Below are 20,987 nucleotides of genomic sequence, written 5' to 3'. Positions count from 1 at the left end.
AGATTATATATTTACATAGCCATTATTACATACAGATTGTATATTTACATAGCCGCAGTTTATGACATCCCTAGTAACCATGATCAGTATTTTCCGCTAGTCTTTTCAATTCGAAGTCATAAGCATTGCAGTCTCTAGAATTTACTCTGTGGTCACTTGGTCTGTTTAACTTTGTGCACTTTATACACTTTGACACTTGGGAATTACACTCCCTGGTGGAGTGTCTCCCTGAACATTTCCCGCAGACTTTATCTTCAATCTTAGACTTGGAATCTTTTTCAAAATGTCCATACCTCTGACAGTGGTAGCAGGTGATCACGTGGTACCTATCACGTATGTTATAGATACCCCATCGTAACGAAACTTTGTCCCCATTATCATGAATAGCTCTCTGAACTTCAGGATCACATTTCAGCACATGGTGGATGGTCCCCTCCTGAGGCATTATCTTCTATATTTTGGATTTGGTCCAGTCAGTGATTTCTTTGAATCAAAGCATTTACTACATCATCTTCCTCATTGTATACATTGCATATCATTATTTTTGGTTTTAGTTTTCCGATTTTTCTCGTTTCAGTGTCAGCCACCAATGTCTGAATTTTGTTTGCCGCCTCTTCTCTGATCATATCGTTTGCAAAGTTTACAACAACATATCCATTCGTAGTTGACCTCATGTTAAGTATAGGAATGTCTTTAAGTGCTTGTTCAACCTCACGTTTTCTTTCAGTAATTTTAGTTGTATTAGTTGATTCAATTATCAACAGATTTTTTTCCTTAACTTTGTTAGCAAATGTCGGTTTCTCCGGTTTTTGGTCTATCAATGTTTGAAGTGTTGCTTTAATTGATTCCATATTCATGGCAAGAATGTCAACTTTCTCAGTGAGGTCGGTAGTCTGGGTGGAATTTGCTGCGTCTGCGCTAAGGTCCGCAAGTTTATTTTCCAAGTCATTTATTTTCGCATCTTGTTCTTTCAGGGCCAGATTAGTTGTTTATGCAGTACAGTCGGACCTCATTAATCATGATTTCTTGCTTCACAGTGTCAGTTTTTTGGGGCCAAGAAGAAAAAAAAAAATTCTTTTTGATGACTGTTTAAGAATTTGATTTCTAATAGTTGGCAACAACAGTGGGATGGCCAAGAACAATGCAATACCTATTGAATAAAAATTTTAATAAAAGTTGCGATAGAATTCAAGCTGAGCAATGATTTCAAATAGCCTGCGCTCCTTTACACTGGGAGCGCTGCGCGCCACTACCTATCTCTACACCCAACTGGTCCTAGCTCTCTCTGTACAGCATTTATCCATTTACAGGGGTAAAGAAATTACAGCAATGTTTGAAATAAACCAGATTTTGATTAAACTGGTGTTTCACTTAACTGTGCCCAACAATAATGTATGTAATATTCACATTTTAGTATTATATTTATAATTAAAAACATAGCAAATTATAATATCATGCATTGTTTACATTCAAATCAGCTGATCAAGTCTGCGTAGTCCGTCGTCAACCTATATTCATTTTCACGATATTATCCCACTGATATGATCATTCACTTTCACAGAATTACCTCACTGATATAACCTATCATGCATGTTAGTATGCTATCTCCTTCACATTATTATTGTCCTTCACTTATTATTATATCCTTAATCCTTTCCCCAATTCCTCCCCAAATCCCTTTCGCACATTTAATTTGCTTTCCCACACACATCTGCAACATATCTTTCCAACTCTGTTGATTCTCATTAGTTTTTGCGATTTCATTCATCTTCTCTTTTCTAGCATTCATTCGTCATTTTCATCCTACTAATCATTTTAAACCTCTTTCTTATCCCTCTATCCACATATTCCCATTCCTATTTTTAATTTGTTCTTGCATTTCCAAAATTCCTTGATTTCGCTAATTTATTTGAATTAGCGTAGAGTTGGTAGAGGTAATATGCAAGGAGAAGGAACTTGGCTACCACCTCCCCCTGTCGTGTCTGTCATATAGTTTCGTCCTTCTCTCTCTGGTGTTTCACTTAACTGTATCCAATAATAATGCATGTAATATTCACATTTTAGTATCATATTTATAATTAAAAACATAATTAATTATAATCTAATGCATTGTTTACATTCAAATTAGCTGATCAACTCTGCCTAGTCCATTGTCAACCTCAATTTTTGGATCAAATAACTCCATTATTATTGAGGCATGTTACCGAAGGATATTTCATATTTACGAAAAGAAATAATTATTGATTGATCTATCATTTTCCAATTAGCCTATTAATTCCAATAGTTTTATTTGAAATGCTTCTCTCATATCTTATTTACTTGTACTGTGAATTGAATCGCCTAAGGATAAACGGAGTTTCATTCCTGTTGCCGATGCACGATATTTTATAGTTTCTACCTGTGGTGCTTGATTATAAAGCCTCAATAGAGACTTAGCAAAGAAACAAAGATTTCATTTATTACAGAGAGAGAGAGAGAGAGAGAGAGAGAGAGAGAGAGAGAGAGAGAGAGAGAGAGAGAGATATTTGAAGTTTTCCGGCATCCTGACATCAAATAAGATAGAAATAATACTTTCTCTCTCTCTCTCTCTCTCTCTCTCTCTCTCTCTCTCTCTCTCTCTCTCTCTCTCTCTCTCTCTCAATATTCGATTTCGTTTCGAAAGCATTGTTGCATTTTAGAAAATTATGGTTATTTAAATAGTTCATTGTGCTTTAATAAAAAATTTAAGGGCTTTTGTTTTAAATTTCGAATGTATTTTATCAGTCTAGATATTATGGGTGCCGCAATCAGATCAGCTGATCTGACCATGGTACTCAAAGTAATTAGATTGATAAAATACCCGAAATTTGAAACAAAAGTACATAAATGTTTTATTAAAGCTGTTACGATCATAAAATCGTTACAGATTCTTTTTAATAAGCAAAATAAATATCAACAACACCGATTGAAATATGGGAAATGAATATAAAAAGAAACACACAAAAAAACACAACACGTTTATTCGTAAACTTACAAAGAAAACTAATGTTACTTCTTCGCTTACTTCAACTGACAAATCAAACCAATCAACACCAACAGATAAGGGGAACAGTCAGTAAGGTAAAAATACTTAGGGAACAGTTATCTGCAGCTGCTGAGACGATACTGGTACGGAGACTTCAGGCTTGAGAACGTTGCAGAAGGGCGGCTAGAGTTCAAATGAAACTGGCACAATGACCGGATTCAAAGAAGTCACAAAAAAGGGTAGCATCAAGATGGGACATTAGAAGTCTTCTTCCAAGAATTCGATGATACTGTTGAAGTAAGGCTTGAGAACGTTGCAGGAGGGCGGCTGAAGTTCAGATGAAACTAGCACGATGACTGGATTCGAAGACGTCACAAAAGGGGTGGCATCAAGAAGGGACATCAGAGGTCTTCTTCCAAGGATTCGATGATACTGTTGAATGAAGGCAGGCTTCAGGCAGTGTTGGCTACTTCTTGTCACAAGTAGGGAGGGCTGGCTGCTTCAATTTGTCTCTTCTTCTCGGCCATAGCAAGATCTTTTGGAGATAGTCTTTTGTTGTTTGAAGGGAAGCTTAGAATCTAGCTCTCAGACTTCTGGTCTTCTCTGTTTCTTATCTTGCTAGGACTTGGATCTCATCTACTTCGTACATAGTTCCTCTCTTGAGAGTCTTATGTCCTGTCCTATCACTCTTGGACAATCTCTTCTTGAAGTTTATATACCCATGTATGGTCGGAGTTAATTACAGTGGGCAGTGGTCATCTCCATAGAAGGCGTTCTTTGAAACAATTCTGCATCTCTATTGGCTTCCTCAAAAACGCCCACTTCGATCACACCATGGAAGCTTCTAGAAGAAATTTCTGATGTAATCTGGACCACGTGTTAAGTCGTAACAAAAGGGTAGCATGTGTCCTTCCATGATGACATACATCTTAAACAAGGATTTCCCTCAGGCTCGGTTTCTCAAAATATACTGACACCACTCAATAAGACGATTACATCTTGGTCAAACAGGACAGTTTCCTTATCATGGCAGGCGCTCTCGGCGAGGCTTGGTTTACTTCCAAAATGCTGATGAAAAGGAAGAGATGACAGGATTGCCCAAACAGGGCCACAGTTGAATCCCGTCTCACCTCGCTGCTCACACTGGGAATAGGTTTTTTTGTCTTTTAAACATCTCCTTTTAAAAGTATTATGTCTACCCATGAAATAAGCTCAATTAACTATTTAAATAATCATAATTTTCTAGAATGCAACAATGCTTCTGAAACGAAATTGAATATTTGAGAGAGAGAGAGAGAGAGAGAGAGAGAGAGAGAGAGAGAGAGAGAGAGAGAGAGAGAGAGAGAGAGAGAGATATCAGCTGTTGAAAAGTAATCGAATGCACAGTTTTTGTGTATTTAAAAGAAACAATTATTATCAGATATTTAAGTTTTTAGTTTATCAAATAAGCAAATTTATGTTTACGAAAGTACAGTATAGATAACACACTGCGCAAGAGACAACACAAGAGAAGTTGTGTCATGCTGCTAGATTAGTGGCGTAGGCTACAAGTCTTGAACAAAAACACCAAACACTTACAGTAAATACAGTTAAGTTGTACTGTAGTAATATTACTGTACATATATTAAATTAATATACACTGCTGTTTCAGTGAGTATTACTAGATAGGAACAATTTTTGTTATACAGAACAGTAAGGGGATGATGACGACTCGGTTAACTTTACGTTAGCACAATACTGTACTGTAACTTTAAGACTCAATTCCCTGCCCCCCAAGTATAGAAATACTTTGTTACGTCCCCAATACCTCGTTGAGGGAGGGTATTTGCGTAAGTCTTAAGATATCTAGGTCTTGTACTCGAGTTCCTATGTTAAAGACAAGCCGCACTGCTAGTTTCACTCACACACAAGCTTTTGCAGGCAGCTATCAGTGCATTACCTCATATAGGCACTTGATTTTTGCGAGGGTAGGGTTCCTTCCACAATCAATCACAGATCAAAATAGAGAGAACCCCGGGTCACAACCAAGGCCAGTTGGTGAGGACTTCCTTCCTCCTAAGAGTAAATCACCCCTATGAATAGCGAAGGGTTTGTATTTGCATTTGGAAGTAATTTTTATATTTCCTATCATACAAACCTGAAGCTATTTCTACAATTTGGCCTGTTACCCTTTCCCCGAGAAGTCCTGCCAGAAAGTAAAGTGGTTACTCAGCTGATAGGTGTGAGTGAGCGGGGTAGCCAGTCTACCCCACCCTCACCCTCACCCTCTAACTACCGGATGGGGTAGTTATCCCTCACTAAAATTATCAGGGCTCGTCTTTCAGCTACGCCAAAATTAATACCCCCTATAAATAGCTTCAGGTTTGTATGCTATGAAAAATACAAATTACTTCCAAATTTGTTATATTAAGTGATGTTTTACCGGCCTATACTAAGCATTAGACTTTATAAACTATGAGATGCAAAATGTAGCCTAATATCAGTAGATTAATTCCACTCATTTGATTAATCATATGGACTGATCTTCAGATATATTCTATGTTTGTGAAAGTGTCATTTATGTTATGGTATTTTATTCTTAATCATCTGTGGATTTGACACCTGTAGTATGGCTTCACATACAAGCTCCCAACCCATTAGGTACATTATAAAACTATATATAAAAAAAACAAATTTCCCCCAAAAATATTTAGAGCCAAATGGAACCTCCCCATACATATTTTCCCCAACATTAGAAATTTTTGATTGAAAAATATAATTTATATCTTAAACATGAATGAGAAGAAAATGGTGATTATTGTTGTGTATAGCTGATGTTATCATTTATGATATCTTTGAAGAACTAAAGTGTATCTTTAAAGAAAAAGTGTGATTTTTATTTCATTTGAAATTCTAAAGCCTAAGAACATGTAAATTCTATAACTTTCATCTCAAAATTATTCTTATTCATAACCAGTGAAAAAAACTACTTCCCAGTAATTATCAAATTGTTAACATGATTTTTATAAGAAAATTAATGTCTTTGAAGTAAGAGCTTGTCAAGTTTAAAAGGTACCTCTTATGTCCAATTTGGCACAACAAGGGATCTCTCTCTCAGTGGTATTGAACCCTGGTCTGTGACAACAAAAGTCATTCACTGTACAGCTTTCATGGGCGTTCCCTGCCAACTTTGTTATGTCGGTTTCTTGATTTGAATAAAAAAGTGGGATTACAACTTAGGACCTCTATTATTGGAGTGGAGGGCAAGAGATCCAGTGAATTGCAGATAAGTTTTGAAATAATTTTTTAATAAACAGTTTATTTCAATTATCCTTAACTGAAATTCTCTATGCTGACTACTCCATTACCCTTAATGGGGGTAAATCCAGAAAAATAGCAACCTATGTAATAACCGAAATATGTAAGAATTATTGTTTGATATCTGTAATAGTAAAATATTTCAAATTTTGGTCATTAAGCATGTTTGGAAAAAAGGAGACTTTTATAATGTGGTCAGGTTGCCTCTGAGTAAGTTCTTTGTTTATTTTAGAAATAAAATATCACAAAATGATCCATTACCAAGAACAAATAACTCAAAATACTTGAGCTCTTCCATTACAACATGAAAGCAAAAGTCAGTGTAGGCAGCTTGGAATCCTCATCCTTCTTTGTGGAAATGGAAGTAAAGCAGGGTGATGTTCTGGCTCCTATCCTCCATTAATTTGTACTTGCTTCTGCATTACTTTTTCTAAAAGTGGTGTGATAAAATGATGATTATTGTAGTGTCTGGCTGGAAGCATCTGGAAATGCAAATGAAATATGCAATAATCTCTAGTTCAATATTTTCTTCATAGACTCATGTGTTGAGAAATAAATAAAAATTGGGAATTCAAGTTGTAAATTGTACTAATATTATTATCATTATTATTAGTGTTATTATTATTATTATTATTATTATTATTATTATTATTATTATTATTATTATTATTATTATTATTATTGTTATTATTATTATTATTCAGAAAATCAACCTGATCAATCTAAATAGGTATGCTGAAGGTAATATTCTATTCCCTAGTTTTCAATTTGGCTTTTGCTAAGGCCTTTGAGCATGTGATGCCTTTCTTACAATTTCCAAAGCTGTACAGAAATCCCATGATTGTGATCAGCAAGTTTGTATGATTGGCCTTGATTTTACTGCTACCTTTGACTCTGTTAATTGTAAGGCCCTTGTTTTCAAACTCAAACAATTGGGAGTGGGTGGATATTTTCTTATCATTATTTGATTTTTAAGTACTGTAATAGATTGCAAATAGTTGTTGATGGGCATCATAGTGAGTATAGGCATGTGATTTCTGGTGTTCTGCAGGGTAGTATTTTTGGCCCATTACTTTTCATATTATATACACAGGGTATATGGTTTGACTTAGAAAACATATCCAGATGAGGCTACTCTCCTAGCATCATTTCCATCTTCTTAATGTAGATCTGAGGTTGCTGAATCCCTTATTAGATACTGTTATCCCAGATCCTACATTGATAATGTTAACTATATAGAATTCTTTTAAATTTTAGTTGTGATTCTGGATAGCAAATTTACTTTTCAGAAATGCATATGGCCTGTTTCTTCTTCAGTTTCAATTGGCTAATTAAGAAAGTCTTATAAGATGTTTGGTGATCAATCTATTGCGAAGGAATTTTAAAATATTTTCATTCCACCTGTTTCAAGTACAGTATTGTGGTCCGGTCTAATCTCTCATGTTAATTTGTTGGATAAAAACTTGTGGTCTAATAAATTTCTTGTTCCTGATCTTGATATTAATCTCTGGCACTGTCATTTAATTAGTTCTTTATGCATGTTGCATTAGATATTTCATAGTTCTAAGCATTTGCATCCAGATCTTCCCAGATTGTACCATCCTGTACATAGTACTAGGTATGCAGTTAATTCTGACACTCCTGCCATCTGTCATATGACTCACACTACAAAGTATATATTCCAAATTTTTATTCTAGCTGTGACAAAATTGTAGAATGATCTTCCTAATCAGGCAGTTGATTCTGTGGAACTTCAGGAGTTCAAACTTGCAGTGAATGTTTTATGTTGAACAGATCGGCGTAATTCCCTCTTCATTGTTTATATATGACAGATCTATTTTAATGTTGTTACTGATCTTGGTGTATTTTGTATTTTTTATTATTACTTCTAATATCTAGTTTGTCTCCTTGTTTCTGCTCCTCATTGGTCTATTTTCCCTGTTGGAGCCTTTGAGCATGTAGTATCCTGATTTTCTAACTAGGGATGTAACTTAGCCAGTAATAATAATAATAATTGGTACATCTACCACTGATCTCCAATTCTATGATGTCTTACATACCAAAAACAACCTGTTGTAAAAACCTGTGAAAATACTGGAGACCTCTGTCAATTGCGTCCCCAGAAGCTTTGAAATTACTAATTTCAAAAGTTATTATTTGAGAGGGTCTTTTGTGGTAGCTGGTTACCGGAATGTGAACCGCAGATGAAGGTGAATGGAATGGATTGCAATCCAATAACCATCTGTCACCCCAACCTTGGAAAAAGGCTTTCCCATATCAGTTAAAACTGGGCTAACTTTTTCCCCTTCCAGGATACCCGGGTAAAGACCAATCATTATGATCTCATAGAATCACGAGAATTCCTGATGGTACTCCTATTGGGCCTTCTGCTTGGCCGAAACTCAGGAGGCTTACTGACAACCCAAGCATTCTCTCTTAATACAAAAAGAATAAGAACCTACAAAAGCCAAAGGGCCAGAATGATAAACGGGAATACTATGTCTGCTCCTCGTCAAAATTTTAACATTTGAGTTCCAGCTTTCATGTTAAAGAACTCAGGTTTGTATGGCTAGGAATATTACAAATTACTTACAAAATTAAATTTGGGATTTTAAGAAGCTGTCACAACATAGAAAACTTATTGCCTGGTTGTGTGTTGTCTTCTTATCTGAGTTGACGTTTCTCGCCAACCCTGTCGATCGGCGTATGTCGTAGACACAAGTGTTCTAGCTGTATGAAACGGAGAAGGAAAGCGTAGGAGTGTAAACAATTTTTTTATTCTATGAGGTCATGAAACTGGTGCTTTCATGTTTATACTGATGCTTTGAAGGCGAGTACAGAAATCATTGATATTAATATGAAGTAGAATCCTTTTTATTTTTGAATAACTTAAGAACTTATCACTACATGTTATGTTGTAATGGTCTTGTTATCCAGTCAAATGCCAGGCAGTCTACATATAAAGAATCTAACCAATCATTGTACAGTATCAACTTTTCCATGAACAATATGAATAGTGAGTTTATGATTTTTTTTTATCTGATTTTCAAAATTTCTTCACAGCAATACAGGGGAATCCTTAGCAGGCAAGCGTGTGTTGTTGTTTTCATATGGGTCTGGATTAGCAGCAACTATGTTTTCATTGCGAATTACGGATGATGTTGGCCCTGGGTCTCGACTCTCAGAACTCGTATCATCTTTGAGCGATCTACACTCGAGACTGAATTCTCGCACCGAAGTACAGCCTCATGTCTTTGCTGAAACGATGAAGTTGAGGGAGGAAACCCATCATAAAGGTGGGTGATGAAGGAATCTATAGAAGATAGGATTCTTTCCATACCAGTGCCATTCTGAAGAAGAGATTGAAAACATTGTTAGTTATATGTTTACAAATTTCATTTAAATAGCTTTACTAATCTGCATTCAGTCATTTTTAAGTTTGGGTGGTATTAGTGGTTGTAATAATTCAAATTGCGTTTAGACAAATATTTTAAATCATGTTAGAAAATTAGCTTGTTCTGTCCCTAATACAAACCCTTTCGCTCTTTATTAGGGAATATACTTTAGGCAAAGCTGGAAGACTATCCATAAGACTTTTAGCAAGGTATAGCTACCCCACCGCTAGTTAGCGTTGGGAGTTAGGGTGTAGTACTGGCTACCCAGCTCACACACACACACACCCATGTTCTGTAGCCACTTGCTTTTGGCTCAGAGGAGTGAGGACATTCCCTTCTCTCTCCCCCTTTACCAAACTGGTCTTTTGACTTTTCTCATTCTAGAGTCGTCATGTATGCAGAGTCTCTGTTTGTAGGACTAACCATCCTCCCAGAGGATGAAGTTGGCTGGTGGCATAAAGGAGGTCTAGGTATTCTTTTCCTTTGGGGCTTTGCCCGAAGGTGAAGAAATCCCGACTTTCTTTGCCGTCGGTGGTCCTTCCTCTTTGACTGCTCGCTTGTTCTCCTCCGGAGGACGTTCGAGTTAGAGTGATGGTCGCTCTAAAGATAATTCACAGATAGAATGCTCGACTCATGGACATCAACGCTTTCCTTTGGAAATGATGGCTTCTACCACCGGGGGAGCCTTTACTCCTGCTTCCCTACGGCTTCCATATCTCCCTGGTAAGGAATGGTTCATCGAGAGTCTACAAGAATTGTTGGGGTCTCCCTCGTTCCACCTAATGCTGGAGTAGGAGGTGTGATATACCTCCAATTGCCCATATTTATTTGATTACTAGTTATGTAATGGGTTGTTTGGAAATTATTTGTAAGGGTAGGTGGTTTCAAATGTAAATAAACAAGTGAGAGTTTTGTAAATACTTTTCTTCTATATGTATGTAACGAATATTGTTTGTCTCTGTTGAGCCGTCAGTTTGTATAGTAACCTCTTATTAAAGAGGCATATCTTTGTTCATGTTTCTTTGCCAGCCTACAAGAGATGAAACAGGAGGGTGACCCAGTAACTGCTTGAATGAGAGCAGTTTTGAGAGTTTACAGTTGAGGATTAAGATTGGTTATCCTTTCCAAGAATCTGGAGGTAATGCACCAACAGTTTCTCATGCCCCCAGCAGCAGCTCTCGTTGGGGTCTCTCTTGTTCCTCCTAATGCTGTAGTTGGAGGATGACCCAGTAACTACTTGAACTCTTAAGGATTATTGCTGACATCATGCCTTTGGAGACAACAAACTCTTGGAGCTTCAGGTCAGATCCTTCCGGATTTGTACTGTACATCATAGGTGGCAACCTCTTATTAGTATTATTATTATTACTTGCTAAGCTACAACCCTAGTTGGAAAAGCAGGATGCAATAAACCCAGGGTCCTCAACAGGGAAAATAGCCCAGTGAGGAAAGGAAACGAGGAAAATAAAATATTTCAAGAATAGTAATAACATTAAAATAAATATTTCCTATATAAACTATAAAAACTTTAACAAAACATAAGGAAGAGAAATTAGATAGAGTAGTGTGCCTGGGTGTACCCTCAAGCAAGAGAACTCTAACCCAAGGGACAGTAGAAGACCATGGTACATAGGTTATGGCACTACACAAGACTAGAGAACAATGGCTTGATTTTGGAGTGTCCTTCTCCTAGAAGAGCTGCTTACCATAGCTAAAGAGTCTCTTCTACCCTTACCAATAGGAAAGTAGCCACTGAACAATTACAGTGCAGTAGTGAACCCCTTGGGTGAAGAAGATTTGTTTGGTAATCTCAGTGTTGTCAGATGTATAAGGACAGAGAAGAATGTGTAAAGAATAGGCCAGATTATTCGGTGTTTGTGTAGGCAAAGGGAAAGTGAACCATAACCAGAGAGAAGGATCTAATGTAGTATTGTCTGGCCTGTCAAAGGACCCCATAGCACTCTAGTGGCAGCTCTTTAAGAGAGAAACCTCTGGTAGGTTACATATCTTTGTGGTTATTAATTACTTCGTACCTCTTCAAAGCTGTACAGAAATCCCTTTATTGTGGTAAGGAAGTTTGTATGATTGGTATTGATTTAGTGCTGCATTTGACCCTGTTGATCATGAGGCCCTTGTTTTCAAACTCAAACAGTTGGGAGTGGGTGGGTCATTTCTTATCATTAGTATTGAGTTTTTAAGTAATAGATTGCAAAGAATTGTTGAAATGTGATATCTGGTGTTCCTCAGGGTAGTGTTCTTAGCCCATTACTTTTCCTACTATATATACATGACATGTGGTTTAGCCTAGGACACAAGCTTGTTGCATATGCAGATGATGCTACATTCTTTGCATCAGTTCCATCTCCTAAATGTAAATCTGAGGTTGCTGAATCCCTTAATAGAGATCTAGTTAAGATTAGTGCATGGTGCAAATTATGGGCCATGAAGTTGAATCCTCACAAAACTCAAAGTATAATTGTAAGTAGGTCAAGAATAGTGTCTCCTCAGCATCCAGTCCTTGGCATTGATAATGTGTCTTTAACTCTGTATGACTTATGACTTAAAATTTTAAGTGGGAGTCTGGACAGCAAATTTACTTTTGAGAAACACATTAGGTCAGAAATCTTCAATTGCACAAAAAATTGGCTTATTTAGAAAGTCTTTTAAGATTTTTGGTGATCAATCTTGTTTTGAGTATTGTTCTCTTGTCTGGTCTTCAGCTGCTGATTCTTATCTTAATTTGGAAAAATTTATTTTGGGTTTGATCCATGTCGTCCTGATGGAAGTTCCTCAATGGCAACTTTCTTCTTGGGATATTTCTGTGTGTGATATACCAGAGAATTTTACCTGTAGAGTTATCACGGAGTTTTATCCTCCTGAGCGAATATCCCGAGAGATATCGTGTATACACCAGGAACATGTTTTAAAACAAACCAGAGCTATCCTTCCCCGAATAGAATTAACCTTGTCTCAAAGGATATGGGTGAGAGAGCCGTTACAACTCCCGATTTCAGTGTGCTACAACTAACACGTTTCCTGTCGAGCCATTCCAGGAGCAGCCATCTCACGATGCAAGGCCTCACACTGAGAATTGGGAGGGGAGGAAAAGTAACGGGCAGGCCATCAGGATGACATGGCTATCTCACCCAAAAATAGATTTTTCCTATTTCAAAATAAATATTTTGGCTCAAACCTTGTCATCCTGATGGAAGAGTACTAGAGAATTATTATTCTCAGTTGTGGTCGAGAGAGTTTTAATCCTTTACACCTCATAGACACAACCATACTTCCCTTAGCATTGATACCTATGGTACCAAGCTATGAGCACAAGCAATATGTTTGTAAAAAGTAGGAACAAAGGAAATCAATATCACAGTTCCACTCACTGTGAATAAGATCTTTGTCTCCAGTAGATGAAAAGACTGAAGTCTGTAAAAGGAGGGGTAAAAATTGAGGTACGCTGCTTTTATTTTGTACAGTAGGTCCAATGAAATGAAACGCAAAAGGAACAGTAGTCTTCTATTGTCTCCAAAGATTCATAAATGTAACAGTAATCAATGCAACATTATATACAGTAGATATGTACAGAAAACCAAAGTTTTCAGACCCCAAAATTATGTAACAGAGTAGTAAAATAGTAACGCTCATGATATAAAAGGAAAATATCACTTTTGACTCATCACAATTATAAATAGTACATTGAAAAGAACATTAATCCCTTTGCACAATGTAGACTGAGAAGTTCCAATTATACAGTCCATAAGATTCCATGCACAACACTTAAGAAGCTGGTTTAATCACACTACCAGCGGCCACTACGAAGTGTTCAATCTCTTCTAAATGACATAAATAATCTTTGAAGGTCAGAGATTGGAAAAAAATTTGAGGGAGAGGCAGCTTTTCTAGGGTCACGACCTGATGGTATACTATCAAGGTCAGCCCTTCTGATGAAATAGGTGAGTTTGGACCTTAGCTGTTTCAGAGAAAGATTAGATCCTGTCGTCTCCCCCTTTAAAAAGTTGATCGCCTTTAAAGGCTCGGCTCTTTAACAGATAGGCCTTAAGGCACTCCATGGAGCACAGAGAAGGGTCCTCCTTTAGTGGAACAATCTTCCAGGGGCCCCAGCGGTTTGTGGGAAGTTCGTTTTTCACCAAGAATGCAGGATCTGGGTAAATATTTACCTCCCCCGATTTTGAGAATTCAGTGTGGCCATCATCCCTTGAAAGGGCTACAAAATCACTGACTCTAGCACCAGGACACATAGCAAGCAAAAAGATAGATTATTGAGTAAGATCCCTCAGAGAGGTAGAGGCGTAATCTATCGAAGAGGCAAAGTGCAGAACCTTATCCAACAACCATGAAATAGGTTTCAGTTTAGCACAAGCCATTGTGATCTTCTTGAACAGCTTGCTATTGAGTTCAATATCAAAAGCATAAGCAATGGGTCTAGTTAGTACTGACTTACATGAGGCAATAGTTGTAGAGCCAGACCTTGATCATGCAATGAAATCAAGGAAGAAATACAGAAGCCCATAGAAATGCAACCCATTTTTTCCAGGAAGACAAATATTGTCATTTCGTGGTGTTGGACTTGTACTCTTCTATGAAGTCAATCCTCTTCTTTGCAACTCCGAACTGAAGGGTTTTCGTTATCCAAGAGGAAGCGAAGACAGTCTTCTGTTGAACATCCTGGGACAGCACTGGAGATGGTAGAGGGACCTGGAGAGGTTTGAGTTCCAGAACAAGAGGATACCAATGCTCTTGGGCCACTTGGGAGCCACTAGAGCCGCTGTTTCCTTGAAAGTCCGCAGTTTGTTCAGGACTTTCATTAGGAGGTTGAATGGTGGAAATAAGTAGATGTGAGACCACTGGTTCCAATCCAGGGACATCACATCCATTCCTGTCGCTTCTGGATTTAAGTTTGGTGCTAACTACCGGGGAAGCTTCTTGTTGAAGCTCGTCGCAAAGAGATCGATTTGCAGTTCCGGGACTTGCTCTAGAATAAAACAGAGTGATTTTGTGTCCGGAGACCATTCTGTTCCCAGAGGCTTGGATTTTGACAGGGTGTCTGCCATCACATTGCGAACCCCTATAAGGTGAACTCCTGAGAGATGCTAATTCCTCCGCTTTGCTAAAGTAAAGATGGCTAGAATCACACAGTTGATTTGAGGAGACCCGGAGCCCTGTCTATTGATACAGTGAACTATCGTCCTGTTGTCGGTGACTAATTTTATGTGTAATTTCATCTTCGGGTCCAGTCTCTTCAGAGTCAGAAACACTGCCAAAGCTTCCAGAATATTGATATGAAATTTCCAAAATGTAATTGACCACCGACCCTGTAATTTCTTGGAAGGGGAGTGTCCTCCCCAGCCTTGTTCCGAGGCATCTGTGTGAATTGTCATGTAAAGAGGAGTATACTGCAGAGGGACTTGTGTCGATAAACTCTTGGCAGTGGACCATGGCTTGAGCTGCTTTCGCAGTAAGACCGGGGTTTTGTGGCGAAGATCTCTCCGAGCATTTGATGCCTTTCTTCTCCAGACTCTGTTTGCATTTTTGAGTCTTGCTTTTAAGATTGTGTCTGTCACAGCAGCATACTGCAGTGAACCCAAGACTTTCCTGTTGCCGCCTGGTTAGTACTCTTGAATGAAGTAAGCCCCTAACAGAGTTTGTGATTTCTTTAAGAGAGGCTGTCTGGCTTTAGATTCCAGTGAAGTCCTAGCCACTGGAATTCCTGAGCCGGAGACAGCCTGGACTTGTCGAGGCTGATTTGAAAGCCCTGATACTGTAGGAATTTCATGAATTCTTGAGCTGTCAGAAGACATTCCGACTTTGTTGCAGCGGAGACTAGCTAGTCGTCCAAGTACACCATCACCTGGAGGTCTCTGTTCCATAATTTTTGGACGATGGCCTCAACTAGCTTTGTGAAAATCTTTGGAGCTATACTGAGCCCGAAAGGCATAGCTAAACGTCTGTAAGATCTATGGAGAAGGTGTAGGCCCCCTGGGGTAGTAGGCTCTGTATTTGCAAGATAGTCAGCATCTGGAACTTGTCGTTCAGAATGAATTTATTTTGTGGGGACAAGTTCAGAAGAGTTTGAAGAGTGTTTGAATCTTTCTTGGGCACGCAGAATAGCCGCCCTTGAAGGTTCATGGATTTTGTGCAATGGATGATTTCCTTCCGGAGAAGATCTTGCACATAATTCTCCAAGAATGGGGTTGTGGGTTGGAAGAACCTCTTGAACTGGGGTGGTTTTTATCTCCATTTCCAGCATACTTCTTTTGAGACTATGCCGTGAGGCCAGGGATCGATCCCTGAAAAGGTAAAGTCATCCCCTTACCAGTAGCTCCTAGTTGTTATGAAGGACCTGCTTCTTTAACTGCCTTGCCTCAATCTCCTCGGCCTGTAGACTGACCTGACCACCCTTTCCAGACCTTCCCCTGCCACTGGCCCTCTTCTTTTGAGCTCTTGACAGGTAGAAATGTAGTGGTGGCTCTCTCATACACAGAGTTGAAGGCTGAGACTGTGATACACACTGTTGGGAACCGTTTACACAGTCTGAGGAATGGCAGAAACTGAGGCTGTCATGACAGGAAGGGATTTCCTTCCGATAAAGTGTCTTCTAGGCTTCTTGCCCTTGGGTTGAGGTCCTTCTCAGGGGGTAAATTTCCTTTTAGAGGACATACCCCACTTTTATATAAAGCTCTTATTTTCCTGAGTCTCTTTGTCCATGACTTCCTTAACCAATTTCTTGGGAAAGAGGTCTTTCCCCCAGTTTTCTAGGTTCATGCCTGATTGTCGCTACGGCTAGGACATGTTCTGTTCATGCTCTTCTAACTAGGAAGAAAGCATGGAGATCTCTGTGGAACATGGCCAGGTGAGTCTTTGCCAAGACCAGGAAGAGATCTGATTTGGAATAGTTTCCAATTAGCATCTCTAGATAAGGTTGGAAGGATAAAGAGGCAGGCAGTCTCTCTTTGGCTTTCAATTTTTCCCTTAACTCCTTCACTATGTTGACGTTGATACACATCAAAACATGCCTGGTAGTACGCAAGGAGACGTCAGGATAACGTCATCTTCTTTTTTATTATCCTTATAATTATCATTATTATTGTTATCATTATTATAATAATTTTCATAAGCTATGAAAGCGTATAGGACATGGCTGTATGTCACACAAGTTCACACTTGTGGAAATTTCAGTAAAGAATCAACTCTCCCTTATGTTAGCCCCACCCCCTCCTGTCATCAGCCAACCAACAAATTTTTTGGTATTCTAGCCTTTATTTTCTGGATATGTAAGAGCTATTTTAGTCTTTTTATGTTACCATGAAATAATCACATCACTCTAGCCAATAGCAACATTCCCTACCTTAGGTATTACTCACCCCCCCTTGACACCCCAAATTGGGAAACTGCTATCCTACCACCAACCAAAATTCTTGCGATTCCAGTCCTCATTCATGACAATGTAAGGTCTATTTTATTGTTTTTCTGTGTTGCCACAGTGTTCATAATAACAGAGAAACTATCCCTGCCCTCGACTATAAGTCCCACAAACGAGCCAAAAACTTAATATTACCAGTAAAGGAAATAGTTGACAGAAGATGAGATTTATCTTTTTTTCTTATTTTATTCCTTTTTTCAACTATCATTTCTACTATATCATCATCTTCGTATTTTATATATTTCATATACTGTAAGTATTGTTCATTGTTTTCACGAGTAAAAGTTTGCCTATTGTGATTATTTCCATTTATTGCCATTCTCTCGTTTCTACCCAATATTCGTCATGTTCTTACATGCGCTGTTTACAGTATTTGCAAGCTTGTGAAATACCCAAAACAGGAATGATCCAGCTCATAGTCACAGTCACACGTGAGGTGGAATCGCAAACAAAAGAACAAACCTTATGTCTAATGAACTAAATCTCTCTCTCTCTCTCTCGTTTATCGTATTTTTACCTTAGGAATTATACATTATAAAAGGCTTCTTGTGTCTAAGGAAACCAATGGATATTTTTGTTATATTTCTGTGTAACGTAAATTCCATTATTACTGTCGAGTAGTTTTATTTCTTTCGAAGGCTGTTTATCGTGGAATTATTACGAAATAACATAGTCACTTGAATAAATATATAAAAAGATTTTACACATAAATCGCAGTGCTTCACCGTACCTTATACAGTAAGGTCCCGAATTATGCGAGAATTTGGTCGATTAATGACCTCGTGTAAATGGAAAATCGCGAATTTCGAAACACACAACTAACAGAAATAATTCCATTGCGGCCATGGCAACCAGCAATTTGCCTATTCAAATGTGTTTACTACCCATTTCCAATACTTTCTTTGTACTATACTGTATTTCTTTATAATATCAAATTGTTCTTGTAAATAAATAAAACATTTAATATACTTTAAAGTTCTAATAACTTGAAAAATGGTTAAAATTACAACCAGGATAGGTGTAAACACCATATATTTCCCGTTATAACACAACCCAAAATACAGACAAATTTTAATGTTAGTCATATCTATTGTATAATACAACTGGTGAATAGCAAAACCATCACTCTATAGACTAGCTTGTTGTATGATTGAAAATCCAGAATTATAAAAATAAAGGCAATTTTATATCATGCGTTTCCTAAACACGCTAAAAAGCACAATAGAAAACGACAACCAATGTTTTGTTTACGTTTATCTCTGATCACAACGAAGAAACAGACGCATTTATACATCTGTGTTTTTGAATTGACAGCAATTTTACCAAGTATAGATTATATGTTGAATTTGTTATTACCAATATTCTAATTATTTTTTATTAGAACTTTCAAATAAATGAAATGAATGCCATTTATGAAATGTTTTTCTTTATGATGCCGCCTGAAACGGAAACCTTCCATTTGTTTACGCTCCATCTTCGATCATAATAAACAAACAAATGCATTAAACACACATGATCTAAGTCATAACTAATGATATTACAAACATTTAGTAAACATTATGTTATTACAAATATTTTACTTACCGTATCCATATAAATTCCTAAATTCGTAGCAAAGCTGGAAATTTTTTTTCCTTATGCGTTTAATCCACAATAGCAAACTGCCGCTAATGACAGAGTGATAACTTACGATAATTCTAAACTGTTACGAAAGATAATTGTCCTTTCCATATCCAAAATACTTTTCCTAACTTCAGTTATAAGTCAACTTGTACCCACCTCAATTATGAATCCATATGCAAAAAAGGTAAAAGAAGAAAGTACTAGGCCTATTTTTAAAGTCACCGAACAATTAGGTTACCGCTATAACGTTCGATGTGAGAGAGAGAGAGAGAGAGAGAGAGAGAGAGAGAGAGAGAGGGGATGGTTTTAAAGTACTAAACAATAAATATGATAGGTTATAACACATTGGTGTTTATGTAATATTAACTGTATAGATGGTTTGAATAAGTTAAGAAATGGTGTAAACAATTCTTTGTTATTGTATTCGCGCGGAAGCTAGACATCAGCTGATGTGATCACAGCCAAAAGTAAAACAAAAATAAGTTAGCAATACTCGATTTTTAAAACACACCCGAAATTTAACAACATAAGTACATGTTTTATTATAGCGCAATTGACATTTAAAGAGTAAAAATTTTCTGGAATAGAATGGTGTTTCCTAAAAAATAGTGGTTTGCGGACGAAATCGGTTACCGTATTTTAAGCCAGGGTTAAAAGAATACCTTTTAACCCTGTTTTAAGCTATGATTGAAATGGATGTATACACGGTATAATTTTTTCGTTTTGTATTTAATTGACACTTCAAGAAAACCGATTTTGGTTTCTTCATCTATTTGTAAGTATTGTATAACGAGAGAGAGAGAGAGAGAGAGAGAGAGAGAGAGAGAGAGAGAGAGAGAGAGAGAGAGAGAGAGAGAGAATCAGCTGTTGTAATTGAATGTCGTGTTTTGTTTCGTGTACCCCCTGAAGCGAGGAATTGATCGCCACAACTAACAATATTCATGTTGGTTTCATTCTTAAACTCAAGTTGCCATATGTGAACTATGGTTTTATTTCTTACGGAGAGAGAGAGAGAGAGAGAGAGAGAGAGAGAGAGAGAGAGAGAGAGAGAGAGAGAGAGAGAGAGAGATTTCTGCCATCAAATCTCTCTCTCTCTCTCTCTCTCTCTCTCTCTCTCTCTCTCTCTCTCTCTCTCTCTCTCTATGTTTGCAAATCAAATGTATACTGTTTAAAATATGACAAAATATTGACGACTCGTTACCGAAGTTTAGGCTATTCACTGCCGATAAACGAACCCAGTCTACTCGTGAAAACCTTGAACGCCCAGAGGGAAAAATAAGGCTTTTAAATACGTATACTGTACTAAACAAAAATAATGCTTTAATATACCATCATTAACACTACCATTACAATTATCGTAAGGTTGGAGAAAGATAAAGATTGCCGAGAACGTAACCACATTTCTGTTTACATTTTGTCAGCTGGACTCGCACAGTTAACAGTTGATTTCATTGTTGATGTGGAATTTTATCCTTAAATAGGCTATTCATTATGAAATTATGTTAATGAAATGTAATGTTAATATTGTTTTGTAACATTTATTATAAATCACCGTATTTAGGGCTACCAATATACTTAAAAAGACAATAGATTTGATACATTTTGTAGTGCTTGACTCGCGAACTTTGAACAGCCTCGCAGATACAGAAAATTTATTTTTGAAAAATAGCGATCGCGGAAAAGGGGAATCGTGTAATTCGAACACGCTTAATTCGGGACCCTACTGTAATTATAGATTTTAGAATATTTCCTGTGTCAAAGGAAATAAAAGGATATTTTTATTACATTTATGTACAATGTAAAGTTCATTATTACTAACAAGTAGTTTTATATCTTTTGGCGGCTATTTATTGTGGAATTATAACAGAATAACATAATCACTTCAATGAATATAAAGTTATTTTACACAAAATCACAGTGTTTCACTATTATTTAGAAATAATTACATAAAACTTTTTTTTCAAAATATTCTATAACCACTTACCAATGAATTGAAAAACATTTTGGTTGTTTAGAATGAAATACATTGGAGAATAAAGCAAACTTTCAAAAAAAATTATTCTGTAATCAGCAGTAAAGCAAACAAACATGGAAATGTGGCTTATTATAGGATAAGTGAGCGTGTAAATCCGATAATGACAAATCTCGTATAGAACTCCAGTAGCAAATCCTTGTAGCAAAAGAGTTGATAGGGATTCTGGAATTCTTGGCAGTTTCTCATTAA

The 20,987-nt window shown here is 37.2% G+C and overlaps 1 protein-coding gene across 2 annotated transcripts in view; it reads left to right on the top strand.

The window, feature by feature from the left end:
- Hmgs (hydroxymethylglutaryl-CoA synthase) overlaps positions 1-20,987 on the top strand; it is a 254,176-nt gene that overhangs the window by 165,998 nt on the left and 67,191 nt on the right. For both annotated transcript variants that reach the window (XM_068380076.1, XM_068380077.1), the window contains exon 9: positions 9,365-9,597. In XM_068380076.1, the coding sequence (XP_068236177.1) occupies positions 9,365-9,597 (233 nt within the window). The remainder of the gene's footprint in view (positions 1-9,364; positions 9,598-20,987) is intronic.

The sequence above is a fragment of the Palaemon carinicauda genome, chromosome 9, assembly GCF_036898095.1.
Source record: "Palaemon carinicauda isolate YSFRI2023 chromosome 9, ASM3689809v2, whole genome shotgun sequence".
Classification (NCBI taxonomy): Eukaryota; Metazoa; Arthropoda; class Malacostraca; order Decapoda; family Palaemonidae; genus Palaemon; species Palaemon carinicauda.
This window is presented reverse-complemented; position numbering and strand designations above follow the sequence as displayed.